This window comes from Rhinolophus ferrumequinum, chromosome 21 (assembly GCF_004115265.2).
Source record: "Rhinolophus ferrumequinum isolate MPI-CBG mRhiFer1 chromosome 21, mRhiFer1_v1.p, whole genome shotgun sequence".
Taxonomy (NCBI): domain Eukaryota; kingdom Metazoa; phylum Chordata; class Mammalia; order Chiroptera; family Rhinolophidae; genus Rhinolophus; species Rhinolophus ferrumequinum.
The window spans coordinates 34,006,055-34,022,345 of NC_046304.1; the positions used below are offsets into that span (position 1 = coordinate 34,006,055).

A 16,291-nucleotide genomic window follows, 5' to 3' on the forward strand; every position below is an offset into this window, starting at 1 on the left:
AAATGCAACAATATGTCTTCAGGAAGCATCACCAAATTGGATGACATACAGTGTTCCACACCCAGGTGGTTTTTCATCATTGCTATTTATTTTTCTCTTCAGAACATTGCTATTAAAGCCTCCCAAATTAGTGTGTAGAAAGTGAAGCTGGCATGATGACCTTACAGTAGGACACCTATCTTTTTCAGTTCGGGCTTTGGGATGGACTTATTTTGAGTATAAGTGCATTCTGTGTTGCAGCACACACGAAAGACATGCCTTTTACATGTGAAACCTGTGGAAAATCATTCAAACGCAGTATGTCACTCAAGGTGCACTCCTTGCAGCATTCTGGAGAGAAGCCCTTCAGATGCGAGGTAAGGAATGTGTACCCGCCAGGCCCAGGCCTAGGGACTGGCCTTTGTGTGGACAGTGAGGCAGGGAGACAAGGCTGTGCTGTCGTCCCAGGCGCCAGGCTGCGTTGCCACAGAACCTCCAACACGTGCTCGGAGAGAAATGTCACCTTTAACACATTGGGAACTCTCTTGGAATAAGTTAAATTCGGGACTAACACATGAGTTATTTATCTTAGTAACTCAGAGAAGTTGGGTATACGTCAGTGACCATTATATGAGAAATGTCCCTTTTATGAATAACTCAGCTGCAGAAATATAGCAGAGCCAAATAGTTGACAGAAGCAGGTTCTGTTCTGCGAACGGAAAATAAACCTGTTTCAGAGACTGTCGGGTGGGCTCAAGTAAAGCTCCTGTGCTTGGCATTCAGAACTCTCCCCTGTGTCCAATGCAGAACTGTGACGAAAGGTTCCAGTACAAGTACCAGCTGCGCTCCCACATGAGCATCCACATTGGGCACAAACAGTTCATGTGCCAGTGGTGTGGCAAGGACTTCAACATGAAGCAGTACTTCGACGAGCACATGAAAACACACACTGGTAAGAATTTCTGGGGAAGGGGACGGCTGTGTCTCAAGTACTTGTTGATTGATGATCACCTGTGAGTCTGTTCAAAAATCTAAACCACCGGTTTGCATTCTAAGTGGGAATTTCACTTTAAATAGACCTGATACAGAAAAATACCAATTTGTAATACTGAATAATTAGGCTTTCATAACTCTGTTTATTTAAAAAGGATTATTTGTTAGGGCCTTTTACCTGCAAATTCCTTCAAGAAAATGGATTCTTTCTTTGGGGCACAGGATCTCCTGCGATGGTACAAAACTTGTTTTTGTGTATATGCATATTATTTTTCTAAGGATCAGGTTCTGGACCTTTAACAAATGGAGGACACTGACTGCTTTAAATAGAATACCCTCTCAGTAGTCGTCAGGTTTGATTGGATTTGCTTTACCAAAATTCACTCCTTTTCAGGGACACGCCCATCAAATGAAGTCTAATATTTTATCCACTTTGTGTTTTCAGGGGTATATGCTCCATAGGGTGGATTTGAATCTTGTAAGCATTTGTCTGTCCACCTTCCAAGGAACTGGCTAAAATAGCAGCTCCCCCTTTAAACACTGTCATTGTATCTCAGCCTTAACTCGATGTTCCAGAATTAGCTGTCTTTGCACAAATTGCACAGTATGAAACATTTTTCAGGTTTCTAAATAAAATCTAATCATAGGATTGATTCTTGGTTCTATTAGTCTGTTACAGAGTAGCAGAGCTAGAAAGAACCATAATAAGTTACCTTGCTTAGCCTGCTGCTCCTTTTGCTTAACTAATGGTGAGGAAATTCTGCCCATGGCTGGATCTCTTTAGTTTCCATTTCTCTGTGGAAGTCCAAAGAAAAATGCCTGCCTGGTAGACTTCTTCCCCATTAGGAGCAGAGTAAACTCAGATTTTAAGAATTTGACTAGATAAGAGAGTCATGAGAGGAATTGAATTAAGTAAATTACACCTTAAAAGTTAATAACTTAGAAGCCTAAATGGAGAGCAGAATATATGGAGTACTTAACATCTTCTCTTATAATTAATTTGGTGGCTCTTGGATAGGCTCTAAGCTTTGAGTCACGTTTTAGGATTCAATTTTTAGTTATTCAACAGGAAACTATGAACTTGACAGAAAATAAATTTTTTTTGAAGGCAGAAATTGTGTGAAATTCATACACAGTGCTTGGCACATAGTAGGTGCCCCATAAATGTTTGCCACAAGATTAAAAGGGACCTCCAGCCATTTAAGCCTCTGCCTCTGCACTCATCTCCTGTTTTCTGCCGGTCTCCCTGTGCGTCTGTCTCCCCATTCCTTCCTTTCTTTTTCTCTGCATTTTTTCTCTTTCTTCCTTCCCCTTTGTCATTCGTTCTTTTTTCAGACCCTTAAGTATCCATAATATGAATCCAGAGTGTGTATGTTTGTGATTAATGTATTTGTTAAATAAAATTTTATGTTAAGCATTCTTTGACCAGATAGGCAAGGTGAACATTTCCTATTTCTTCTAAAGGAATATAGCTACCTAAATTTACTTAAACTTTAATAATAATAATCTTACATAAATTTTTTTCCTCATTAAAAGAGTAGTACAAGCTTATTAAACTATATTTGAAAATATGAAAATTGGAAACAAAATAAAAATGACCTGTAATCTTATCACTGCACTACTGTTAACATTTTGGCATACACTTCTTAAAAATTCTTTAGTTTCTTCATATAGATAAATGCTATGCATAAGTATTCATGTGTTCGTGTACATAATAATAAAACAAAAGTGGGTCTTTATACTTTATTTTAACCTGCTTTTTATTTTACTGTATTGTCATTAGTAGCAATGTCATTTTAATGGTTCTATAATATTCCTTCCTGTAAATTTGCTATAATAATAGCCATTATTTATTATGCACTTATATGCCAGACACTATCTTAAGTGCTTTACATACATTCTCATTTAATCAATATAATCCAATTTTTACAACAGTCCTATAAAGTAAAGCATGTTATCTCCATTTTTATTTAGCCAGTTCCCTATTAGACGTTTAGATTTCTAATTTTTCTACTGTTACAAATAATATATGATAAATTTGTGGCTAAATGCATTCATGATTATTTACTTAGGATAAATTCCTAGAAATGGGATTATGAGGGAAAAGGGATGTGTACATTTTTAAGATTTGATGGTATGTTGCAAAATAGCCATCCACATACACTGTTACCAGCTGTGCGTGAAAATACCTACTTCCCCAATCCTCTCCAATGCTAAATAAAATCCTTGCTGATTTGATAGGTGAGAAATGGTTTCTATTGTCTTAACTTGCACTTAATTACTAAGTAAGATTGAACATTTTTTCATATGTTTATTGAGTATCAGTATATTTTCTTTTCTGGATTGCTTGTGCCTTTTCAGTGTTCATCTTCCTGTTGCAATGTTTGACTTTTTCTTATTGTTTATAATAGCTCTTTATGCATTAGGTTGGTGCAAAAATAATTGCGGTTTTTGCAATTGTTTTTAACCTTTTAAATCACAATTACTTTTGTACCAACCTAATATATGTTTAACACCTTGTTAAACTAGACCTTGTTTAACACCAGTGTTAAAATACTTTCCCCTGGTTTGTCACCTGCCTTGTAATACTGTTTGTAATACTCAAATTGGGAAAATAGATGTATGGTGGAGTTGGACAAACCTGACTCTGCCACTTACTAGCATTGTGACCTTAAGTGACATTGTGACAACCTCCGTCAGCCTCTGGTTCCTTGGTATTAAATAAGGATGACAGTAGTACCTGAGGAGATACAAGGAGAAGGGTTAGCTTTAAAGGAGAGGGATAGCTCTCTCAAGGCTGGATGAAACCACATTTAGACTATGTTTTGATGGGGATTAAGGCCATTGCAGGAAGTGACATTGATTGGGCTGTTTCTTTGCAGTTAAAGAGAAGTGAGGCAGATCTTATCTAGGGAAACTGACCAGCCCTCAGGTGGGTTTCCTAGGATGCTGTGGATGGACTCGGGCTGAGTTCCACATAGAGTAATTGCTGATTCTTCTTGTACCAGCCACAGCGCTAAGTGCCTAGGGACACAGGATGAATTAAGACTTGTTTTCCCCCCCAAGGAACTTACAATTCAATGATAGTGATGGTGGTAATAACAATAATAACAGTAGCACTAAAATGCATTGAATGTGTACTGTGTGCCAGACGCTATTCTAAGCACTTTCCTTGTATTTTCAGCTTATCACAATCACCTATTATTGTCTTCATTTTTCAAATGAGGAAACTGAGGCTCAGAAATTACACAATTTATCCAAGACAGTCTGACTACAGAACTACATTCTTAATGATTCTGATATAAATTTAATGTAGCAAGTAATAAAAGGATGTAGCAAGTAATAAAATGGAGGGATACACAGGACATCATAAAGGCAACAAGCACCATCCAGAGTCTGGTTCTCAGCTTCCAGAATTTGTCAGTGTACTCAAGCAGATCAGGATCAGAGGGATTGGGGTGTGCGAAATAGTCTTAATGATATATAAATAAAATTGCTAATTTATTAATTTACAGTGAAAAGGCTGAGTGGCAAGTGGTTCAGAACTCTTATAGTCTTTGGTAAGCATATTCTTTACCTAAAGAATAAACTATATTAGAAGCTAAATTATAATCAAAAGATTGTCAGGGACAAGGAATTACAGCAAAGCAAGGTAATTAAATAATCTTAATAGTGAGTACCATACTTCATTGAATCCATGAAGCCATCATTTGTAAGACAAACTCAATTTATGTACCACTAAAACAGTCCTGCAAATTAAACAATGGCATGCCATCGATTGTAAGTATATGTCAGTTTCAGAGATTATTCCCATATAGGGGGAAATACCTGCCCTAGAATTAACAAATATTTCTGTATAAGAATCTGCTAACTGGGCCTACTATAATGAACAAGACTGAAATAGTCCCTAGGTTCACTGAGCTTATAGTCAGGTTGGGTGATAGACAAGCAAGGCATAACAGTGGTTTGGTGATAAAAAGCATAGTAAGTACATGGAACTTAAAAGAAGTTGGCTAGAGTTTGATGATTAGGGGTGCGGGGCAGGGAGTGTGATAAGACATGATACTGGAGAGCAGTAAGCAGGAACCAGATCGCAAAGAGAAAAACAAGAAAAGTCTGGTAAAAAAATTTGGACTTTATTCTAGGGACAGTGGGAAGTTCTGGAATGATTTTAAGCAGAGTGTGACACAACTATCTGAAAGGTCACTATGGCTACAGTGTGGAGAATGGGTTAGAGGGTGGGGAGCAAGAATAGAGATGGTGAAACCAGTCAGGTGGATACTGGCAGTAGTCCCGTATCCAGTAGTCCCGCAGTGAATGATTGTGATAAGGAGTGTGGTAATAGCAGTGGATGACATTAAAGTGCTAGGCAAGGCAGAGTGTAAGGAACTTTGGAGATTGATTGGATGTCAGTGGTGTGGGAAGGAAGAGTGAATTGTTAGTCCCATGTTTGAGGCTTATATACCGTTTGTCAAGATAGAGAAATAGTGGAGGGAGGAGCAGGTTTGCTAAGTAGGATAATGAATTTATTTTTTCACTTGTTATTTTGAGATATCTATATGATATTCTAGTGGAAATATCCAGTGGGCAGTTTACAAAATGGTTTTAAAGCTCAAGCAAGAGACTTAGGCTAGATATATCGATACAGGGACTTCTGATGCCACTCAAGGACACTCATGATAAGCAGACTGGATTGCTTGTGTTTATTGGCCGGATCGCCTTTCCCTTGGAACAGTACAAAAGACGTCTAACTAAATTCTTCCTCCTTTCTGTCTTCCCTGCAGATTGTCTGTCTTCATTTAGAATGTTCTTTTTTCAGACTCATTACAATACTATGCCTTAAAATCACGTTCGCTTTATCATATGTAACAGGTCAGATCTTTAGCTGTATCAATATACATGCTGTTCTAGTTACCTTGATGACGTTAGCTGTTAATAAATATTCCAGCCATCCATTTACTAGCTCTTCCTTAAAGTGGGACGTTATACAGGTGCTTGATTGCAAATACTACATGTTGATTTTTCCTTATTTCAGCCTCATTGTAATCATACTTTGAGATTTCAGGGGAACCTTGACACCAGTCATTAGCACAATTAGGAGATGGGGCCTGGTGAATAATCTGAGTTAGAAGTAGGTGGGATCATGAGCATATGTCTGGAACAACAAACGTGGACAATTTGGTAGGACATTAAGAAATGAGTAAAAGATTATTAAGCAGTAAAAAGGACCCATTTTAATTTGAATCCATGGATTTATGTTAGGCCAGTTCTAATAGTTTTTGCTATTTCGATGGCAAATCATTATAGCCTACAAGACTACACATGAGAGATGATTAGAGAGAGCCAGGATTGGATCCAGGTTGTTTGAGCACATAACAGAAAATTAAATGTCTAAGCATTTAGTAAACTTTCAACGAATCCATGCTGTTTGCGGATGAAGTGTCTAGTGTACCCAAGAAGTGTTAGTGAATCAAGTGGCGAGTGTTTGCTCCCATTAGACTAATAATCAGAGTAGGTCCTTTGGCTCTGTTTCCATATGGCTGTTTGGAGTGAAGAATACCTACTCTGGAGAATCCAGGAGGGAGGAGTTCGATAGGTTATCAAACAGTTGTGCTTTTAAAGCATTTTAAACAGGTGTGCATTTAAACAAGTGAAGTATGTTTATTTTAGAAAAACAGAAAGTACATATAAGTTTAAAAAATAAAGTAAGACATCACTCAGAATCCCACTACCTAGAGATAATCACTGGTAACATTTGTTGTACTTCTTTCCATTTTTTTCTATACATATTTTTCATTAAAAGTGGATAATGCCATGCATACATTTTCATAACTTGCTTGTTTTACTTAGTAGACTGTAGATAATCTTAATTGAGTATAGATTTTCATGTTAATAATTACATTTCTGTTGAATAAATATAGTGTACACCTGAAACTAACATATTGTATGTTTGCTATATTTTAATAAAAATCTTTAAAACATTTTAAAAATTATATTTCTATACTTTTATAATATTGTTTTTAGTGGTACTTTCCATCAGATGGGCATATCATAATTTATTTAATCCATTCCATTTAACATAGAATTTGAAGTTTTTAAGGTGATTGGACGAAATGGATTAAAAAGGAAAACAAGCTGGGTTCAGAACTTACCTAGAAAGATGAATATGAAATCACAGTGAAGAGCAGGGGCAGTGATTGAGTAATGAAAAGCTGAAAGATAAGAGAAATATAATAGTCAGGAAATAGTACTGGTGATTATGGAGATGGAGGAAACGGGTCACTCCTGACTGTTCAGTCGACTCTTTGTCAGGGAAGTAAGGAAAATTCTGGCTTCCATGGGAGGAGAGCAACAGGAGATACCAGTTTTTAAAGGCAGAGAGAAGAAATAAGGACTATGATATAGGTAAAGAGGTCTTTGCTCCTAATATAGAAGGGGTCCCAAAGTGGAGGAAAACAGTAAGAAAATAACTTTGCTCAGTGTATGCAGGAATGTGCAGAGGGGTGAGGCGTGGCGGGCTGGGGTTTATGCTTCAAAAGCATAGACTCTTGGAGCCAGACTGCAGAGACTTAAAACCTGGCTCGCCACTCGCTGTAGAATAGAATCTTGGCTGAGTTTCTTAGCTTCCTTATCAGTAGAATAGGGATAATAAGAAACCTACCTCATAGGGTCTGTCGGTCTGTTGGTGGGTTACTATGAAGACCACCACGGTTAATAGGTGTAAAGTGAGTAGACCAGTGACGAGCACACAGTAAGACTCAGTACACAATAGCTATCATTTATAGAGTGGAGTAGGGCCACCTATTGGAAAGAAAGGGAGCAATAATTGAAGTGATGATACACTCTATTGTAGCAGAAGTTACCGTAAAGACGCAAGCCACACGCACTGAGAATTGATGAAGGAATTGATAAGTACAAGCATATGCTCACTGAAGCACATGTAACAGGCACTCTTCCCCTCAGCTCAGCATTCTGTATAAAGTGAGTAATGGACATATGCCGCCGTCTCCCCACTACAGCCTGGGGGGAGTAGCAGGCAGACGTAACTTGGAACTAAGCAGTAAGTCCAAAGGAAAGTTAGGAAGCTCCTAGAACCCAAACCTGACTTCTCCCTAGGTGCCCTTAGAACTATAGGATTGTGTTTCCTTTTTGACTCACTGGGCCAGTGGTTCTCAACCAGGAGCAGTAGCCCCCTTCTCAACTCTCCCCTCACCCATGGACATTTGAAAATGGTATGAGGACATTTTTGTCATCAGAATCTCTTGGGGGCATTTATTAGGTTGATGCAAAGTAATTGCGGTTTAAAAGGTTAAAAATAATTGCAAAAACCGCAATCACTTTTGCACCAACCTAATAGTAGTAGCCTGGCACCAGGAATGCTGAGTGCTCTTCAAATGTGCCACGTAGTCCCACATAATAAAGAAATGCCAATAGCACTCCCATTGGAAAAAAACACTGCAGTGTGAAATTCACGCTGTAGGGTGAGTCTGGCCAGTATTTTCCAAGTCCGATACCAAAGAGTAAGCCCCATGCTAAGGAGTATGTAACGAGTGGACACGAGACTTAATTTGCTCCACAGGACATTTTCAGCAAAGTCGTAACTTTTGGTTGGAATGTCAAATTGCTTACAGATTAACTTGCCTGAATTTTAGAGGCAGAGATTCATCTGTGATGTCAGTTTCCTTGAGCACAGGAAAGCCTTGCCTTGCAAGCAGTCCTTCACGTAGGGCAGATGGGCAGGATCACTGCTACAGATGCCTTTTTTTGTAACCAAGCCCAGGTGATAGGTTGTATGTAAGTCTTGCTCGTGTCTGCTCTTATTTGTTAAGTCCTAACTTTGGGACACTGCTTTGTTGATTAGAACATAATATGCCATAAGGGAGAAGAGTGGTAATCTTTTTTCATATGAAAAATAACAGGAGCACATAATTACCGCCTAGTTTGTTAATCATGTTTTTGTGTCTGTGTTCATCTCAGGAGAGAAACCCTTTATCTGTGAAATCTGTGGCAAAAGCTTCACCAGCCGCCCCAACATGAAGAGGCACCGCAGAACTCACACAGGCGAGAAGCCCTATCCATGTGATGTGTGTGGCCAGCGGTTCCGCTTCTCCAACATGCTTAAGGCCCACAAGGAGAAGTGCTTTCGGGTGACCAGCCCCGTGAACGTGCCGCCTGCTGTCCAGATCCCACTGACAACTTCCCCGGCCACCCCAGTTCCTTCTGTGGTGAACACACCCACAACCCCAGCCCCTCCGATCAACATGAATCCTGTAAACACTCTTCCCCCTCGACCCATCCCTCACCCCTTCTCACACCTTCACATCCACCCACACCCTCACCACCCTCACCATCTCCCCATCCCCCCAGTCCCTCACCTGCCCCCACCTCCAGCTCTCTTTAAGAGCGAGCCTTTAAACCACAGAGGCCAGGGCGAGGACACCTTTCTGCGGCACCTGGCGGAGAAGAGCACGTCTGCGCAGCCTCATTAACATCCGTCTCCTTACGTGCGTTCTCCGCGAGTGCAGTGCCCACGTGTGAGTTTGCAGAGAGGAGTGGGGGAGCGTTTCTGTGGCTGTCAGACTCTCCTCAGCCTCCGCCAAGAGCTTTGTCCTTGTCTTGGTGAGTCAGCACATCCAAGGGGGTGAACAAGCCACCCACCTTAAGCTCACGGAGGGAACTGTCATCTAAACCAGGGGAACCACCAAACTAAAGCCCGATTTGCTTGCATTTTCTGGTGACTTTTATAAATTTCAGATACTCAGACTTGTGGAATTTTATAATTTCATATCAGCTGATGAGGTATGCTTGCTTTTATATCCTGGACTTCTCCTCAAAGAGGGGACAGACCTGGTTTCCTTTGTACTAATCGGGAAGGCTGTGAGATTAATCCAGAGCATTAATTGTACCACTGTGTATCGTAATTCTTTTCAGCTTTTGGTGCTGGCTACAGAGTTGAGCTAGCCATGTTTCACAGTATATCAAGCATTATAGAGAAAGATGGACATTTTCTTCTTTGTGTAGCTCTCCTAACGCACTCTTTATTTTACTACAGAAATTATTTTAGAGTTTTTGTATAGACTTCTTTAGTAGTCTGTTTCTAAAATGAAATGTATTTCAATAAGCAGTGTAATTTTTTCAGTGTAGCTGGACCTATGTTGTAAAATAGAAAAAAATTTTTATAATCATCAAAATGTGATTCTTAAAGATGCATATAACTTCTATAGTTCAAAGTTATTCTTACATCCGTACAACTCAAAGGTGCTTCAGAGACTAGATGTATCTGAGAAGGTCTCCAGACCAGGTTACAGCAAAAATAAGGTTTTGCTTTCAGAACTTGGCGTTAAGTTCTTGTTAGTTTTTAAATCTCTGCTTAACACTTAAGTGTCTGTTGGGCTCACTGACATGTTCCTGTCCTCCATGTTTCATTCGGTTCAGTTAGTGCGTTAAGTGGATGATTTGCAGAGTATTGGGCCTTTTCCGTAGAAGTCCCCTGAAGCTGGCAGGTCTTGAACATCTGAGTAAAGCTGTTCACTGCTAAGAGGAGGAAGTAGTGGAGATTGTTTCATCCCAGTCACGTCTTTTCTCACTTCCCTATGAACTGTGTTCATGTTCAACCTTTATGGGATGACGAATTGAAGTCTCATAATCCACTTCTTGTTTTGAGGTTGCTTTATTTTTCCAGAATTGTTATGAAAAAACAGCACACTAAAATCACAAATGTGATGTTGCTGATAGTAGCTGAGAAATTTGGATGAGAACATAAATTGCTTCTGAATTTTAAAATGTTTATTGTATCACTGGAGAGATCCAGAACTTTGAGCTAGGTATTCCAACACAGTTTGAATTGCAGTGAGCGAACGAAAGCGCCTACATTTTGCTGCCCTGTCCTCTGCAAATAATAGCAGTGTTCCGAGGTGATGAGGACAGCAGCACCCGAATACCTTTAGGCAGGTAACTTTTTCAAGTTTGGGGAACTTCAAAAGAGCACAATCAGGAGCTTATTATAGGAAAGGCTGACCAGAAGGGTTAACATGTATTTAACTGATCAAATCTTATCTAGACTCAATTATAGCTAAAAATTTTGTATGATTTTTATCTCAGAGTTCCAAAGCTCGGTTTACTTTCTCTCTCTCCCTCACTTGATTTTTCAGTCTTGAAATTTCTTCATTTTTCTTTCTTCAGGCTCTTAAATCATGGCCTGAATCAACCCTGGCTTTTATTTATTTTTATTTTTATATTAAATGTGCAGACATACTTCAAGCACTTTTCTGGCTGATTAGCTCTGTAGTAGGAAAAAATGGAACTCTTTCCATTGAGGTTAAGTCCCTATTTTTAAAACATTGCATTCTCTACTAGCTTTTTGGTGTAACAGTTCCATTTTTTTTTCCTTCTGATTATTGCCTTTGTCTTCTATAATGAGCGTAGAAAAATTTTGGAATGAGGCAGAAAAGTATCTCATTAAACACTTTTCTTCCTGTTTTTGGACATCATTTCTAAAGAATGTTATTTTACATCTTTGTATACATTCTTTGAACACCCAGGTACCCAAACTAATAAGGAAAGTTAATTCCTTGTTTTTGGGTGTTGTATCTTGAATGTCTGCCTCCCGTTACTCCCACAGTCTCCTTTGCCTTCCACGATGAGTTTGAGGATCTACACCTTTACGTAGATATAACTATCGTTATTTCATTACCACGCCTATAATATTCAAATGAGTTTCTTTTTTTTAAAAGATGTAAATTGCGGCTTAATTAATTGGCCATACCTTATTTTGTTCTAATTAAATTCACATTTAATTAGTTATTGGGCAGCAATTCTGAATTCGAGACTTGAGGCCATTGAATCAACCGTTTTATGAGGTGTACTATAATTATACACTGGAAAATTCAGGTAGTCGTCTTTCATTTTCTTATTCAAGTGAATATAGCCATAAGAAAGTATCTGCTACATAGGAAAACCAGTATTAAGCAAATAATCACCACCACCCTTAACAGAAGCAAAAAAGGATTACTATTACTTTTTAAATCACCATTGTCACCCAGTACAGTTCTAGTTAAATGGATTGTGGAACAATCTGGAACCTTCCCATTTTTTTCCTTATATAAGTATACCTTTCCTGACGGGATTTCTGGTCTTCAGGAAAATCTGCCAGAACATAATGGCTCCTCATCAGTGTCATATTACATATGAATAATGAAATGCATTAAGAATATTCACAACTTGAATGCTTGTGGATGTAAGAACTGTGGGATTAAGCCTTAAACGTGTGTGCTGCAGGTTTTAACATGCTTGAGACTCAAACTCAGGGTTAAAAATTTGATTGGGATCCTTTACTAAGATAAAAGTTACATTGTGTGGTGTGTTCTCTCCCACATATAGTACAGCACCCCATGACTTCTTCAAAACTTATACTTGCTATCTGTTTATGAAAAAAGAACTATGGAGGAGTTTGAGTTCTCAGACCTTATCTGTACTTAAATAAGTCTTTTAAAGACAAGTAGGGCCACAACTCAGCATTATGCAGATCAACTTGAGGCTGCTTCTCATTACTTAGTTTTACTGTCTCCAAAGGCTTGTGTCATTGCTAGGGTTAAGACTTGAGGAAAATTCCCAAGGACTTTCTTGAGTTGATACTGCCTTTTTTTTTTTTTCTTTTCCTATTCTTTTCTCATGGATTTTTCATTCAGATATAAACTCTTAGCCTTAATGAAAGGCTGCTTGCTGCTTTCTCACACTGAGTCAGGTAAGCTAATAGTTAGATTTTTTAATTTGAATGAAGAAAATAACATGAACATTTTAAAGGCCTGCGGCTTCATTTCCACATATATTTGTGATTTGATTCTTATTTTTAGCCGGCAGGGAGGTCACCACATAAAACTTGACAGTAGTTCAAAGAAACCTTTGCAAATCAGTCACGTATGCTTTTACAGTCTACCATGTACATGAACCATTCTAAATTAATGACTGAGCATGGCCAGTGCCAAGGTTGTACCATCTTTTCAAAAGCTACATTTGTTGGAGGTACCTTTTCATTGTGGTTAGATGCTCCCTATAATTTGATTGTCCCTACTATACTAACTGAAGGCAAAATATGTCAGAGATGCTTGTAAACTTTGAATTTCCTACTTCTTGAAAAATTTTGCAGTTTTCATGTTTGTTGAATGGATATGTATGTTTAGTTTCATTTTGATTTCACAGGAAGTTTTAAATTTTGAGACGATCAAGCAAAAATAGGAATCCAATGCAGATGTATATATATTTACTCCATCTTGCAGATCTCAGTTAGTGAAACACAGATGGTAGGTGGGGTTTTATTGTAAAAAAAAAAAAAGAAAGAAAGAAAGAAAACTAAAGTTAGAGAAATGTTTTTGTTTGAGCTACTGTATAGAAGACAGGTTTTATTACATTGCAGATCCACATGATCCACATTTCGATGCTGTTCTAGACTGATGGGAAGTATTTAATGAAAAGGGGTTACGTTACATTTAAGAGTTTTATCAGTTATGTACCATTATAAACATCAACTCACCTGGAATTCTTCAAACTATAAAATTGAGCAAGTAAATATTGGGTTTTAATTTTCCTTTGCCTAAGCCAAGATAGGAAATTTCCCAAAAGATCACTTTTTCAGGAATGAGAGGTCATTAGCCATTAGAGATAGTGGCATTATGCAACAACAGCGCCCTAGCTAACCTGCTTCTGTCATCTGTAGCATTTATAATAGGTAACCATGACCTTCCAACCCTGGACACTACCTCGTTAAAGCAAACCAGAGATCCTCTCTACACTTTCTATGGAAGCCATAAAAGTTGCCATCAATATATCCACTTTCATAGTTCTATACTTTTATACTCTGTAGCCTTTTTATAGACTTTATGATCAGATCTTTTTGTCTTAGAGGATAGGTTTTGCAAGATTCAAAGGAAAATCAAACTCCTTGGTTGTCCCAACTTTGAAGCTTGACTTCAGTAAATTTGTTTAGAGAACCAGATAATGTACCATTTATCAAATTCTTATTTGAGGTAAAACTATTTTGCAGAGTGGCCTATTTGGAAAACAAACTTGTCTTTCTTACTCCCTAAGTAGAAGCTATATTGTTGTAAGAAACTACTTACAAAGTGGATTTCTACCTTGTTACTCTTATTACTGGATAATACATGTATTGTCACAATGTTCCTGGAGTTGTTTTATTTTCATATGACAGATCTGTGAGTATACACCTCTCTCTAATCCTCCATTATCTCACTGCAGCTTCAGTCTCTCTCACTCTGTTCCTGAGTGCCTTCAAAAAGCCAGCATCCTGAAACATTCTGTTCCTGGTCTAAATTCTACCTCTGATTATTTCATTCTCCGTGACTATTGGAACTCACCCTGTTCTGATTGGTTTGGCTCAACAAAACAGCTCAAACCTTGGATGAGAATTCTGAACATATTTCTGTTTTGTTCCCTCATATCATGTTTAGGTTACATTTTTAACTTTTATTTATATTTTATTCACATATTGCACCTCTAATGATGAAAGATTTTATCCCTCTTACCCTTCATTTTCTTTTCTTTCACCAGAAACTAGATGTTCCTTTAAAATGAAGGTCATTGAGTATCTCTTTTGAGCCTCTTTTTCTCATCTTGGTCCTGAATGCGTCCCCTTTCTGATTAAGGGATCCTGAATGCTGCTGTGGCTGTGCCCTATTCCTGTGTCTCTTGCAGAAACATTCTGCAAGGTTGTACCCACAATTTCATTGTTGTCAAATAATTGAAAAGTGCTCACTGGGTTTATCAAAAGTCCTTTATTGAATTTTGACCTGCCTCTGACATCCTTTTGTTTTAAATTTCCAGATACTTTCTGTTCTACTTGTTCTCATATAATTAATTTTTAAAATATGATTGATAGATAATATATGAAGGATGTAATAAAAAGGGAGTTGCAGTGTGCTCTCCATGTGAAGTGAGCACCTTATTAATAAAACATCTTTTAACAATTGGCTAATCTTTCATAGTCAGAACTGAAGTCTGGGCTGTGTACACATCTCTTGCTCCCTTTCAGTTCTCCAAAACTGAAAACTCTTTAAAATAAGGAAATTGGATTGAGTTGTGTTGTTTTTTTTTCCTTCTTTTTTTAAGTGAATAAAAGCTATTAGGTTGAATATTTTGGCCTTAGTTAAAATCTTTCCTGTTGGCGTAAAATGTCATGCCTCTTTTCTTAAAGTTAATAATACTAACGCTCAGGTTTTCGAGACTTAACTAATAACCACATGAAGTGGGAGTCTAAGAAGGCAGCTGTTAATCGATTCTTAATCCTTTTTATCTGGCGATGGTGTGTTTTGGTGGGACAGTGCAAAAGTGTGAGAATTGGTTACGTTTGTTAATGAATAAATTCAAGACATTGGAAGGCTTCACTGGCTATTTGCAATGGGAAGACTAGTGACAAAATGCAAAAGGTAGATTCCTACAGAAATAAGTAGCAAGTGTTCCTTGTTCTTTTGAATGCTTTTCGCTTTCATTTGCCTTGATAATTCCCTGTCATTGACCTAGAAGTTTGCCTCTTTTAGGTAGTAACTGGCGACCTAAAGTGACCCCTTTGAAACGTGTGGCTTTTCTCTTCAGAGTCACAGGCAGTAACAAGTGGGAGCACCGTGCTGAGTTTACACTGGGAGGAGCCACATCCCAGAGACAGACTGTTGGCTTGTTTCCTGTCTTCTGTGATAAGAAATACTTGGTGCAAGTATCAAAGGGCCCTTGCCCCTGAGAGTGTCCCCTCTACTTTCTAGTTCCAGATTCCTTTTACTCTATTGGAACTTCTCTGGTGAGACTGGGGACAGAGGGTGGGGTGTTACAGATTACTTGAAAACGATTTGGGGGACATGTAGGAAATGGGGATGGGGCAAGAAGGGGTAGAAGCTGGACTTTGCTTCAGAAGGAAATCTGATACTTGCATTGTTGGTTTTGATCAACCAAAGAGCCTGTCTCTGTACCGGGTGTGCCAAAGAATCAAGTAGTTTCTGAATATTCGGGTCTTCTGAACAAACGCAGCTTCCTCCCCATCTTTTACAGATGAAAGGGACCATGTGATCACAGGACAGAGACGCCAACTCATACCTTGTAAAGGACTCGAAATTGTGTTTAATTGCATTTGAAAGTCAGTGGGAAATACCTTATTCTTTTAGAATCTCGAACCCTCCTAGAAATAAATGTCTGTGCTTGATTATTCAACTCATTAGGTTTTTCAAAAGAAAGAAAGAAACTGTGTAGCATCATTTTGGTGTTAACTTCTAAAGTTGTATCCCCGTAGATATGTATGCAGCCTCTGAAAATCAGATGT

General features: G+C 38.3%; 1 protein-coding gene across 2 annotated transcripts in view; it reads left to right on the forward strand.

Annotated features, from left to right (window-relative positions):
* The window catches only part of ZNF652 (zinc finger protein 652), a 53,973-nt gene extending 40,666 nt beyond the window's left edge, over nt 1–13,307 (forward strand). The window contains exons 4-6 of one of the 2 annotated variants that reach the window (XM_033089895.1): nt 241–356; nt 787–931; nt 8,950–13,307. In XM_033089895.1, the coding sequence (XP_032945786.1) occupies nt 241–356; nt 787–931; nt 8,950–9,461 (773 nt within the window). In that variant the 3' untranslated portion in view covers nt 9,462–13,307. The remainder of the gene's footprint in view (nt 1–240; nt 357–786; nt 932–8,949) is intronic. The other variant, XM_033089896.1, reaches the window with a different exon arrangement.
* The last annotated feature ends 2,984 nt before the right edge of the window (nt 13,308–16,291 follow it).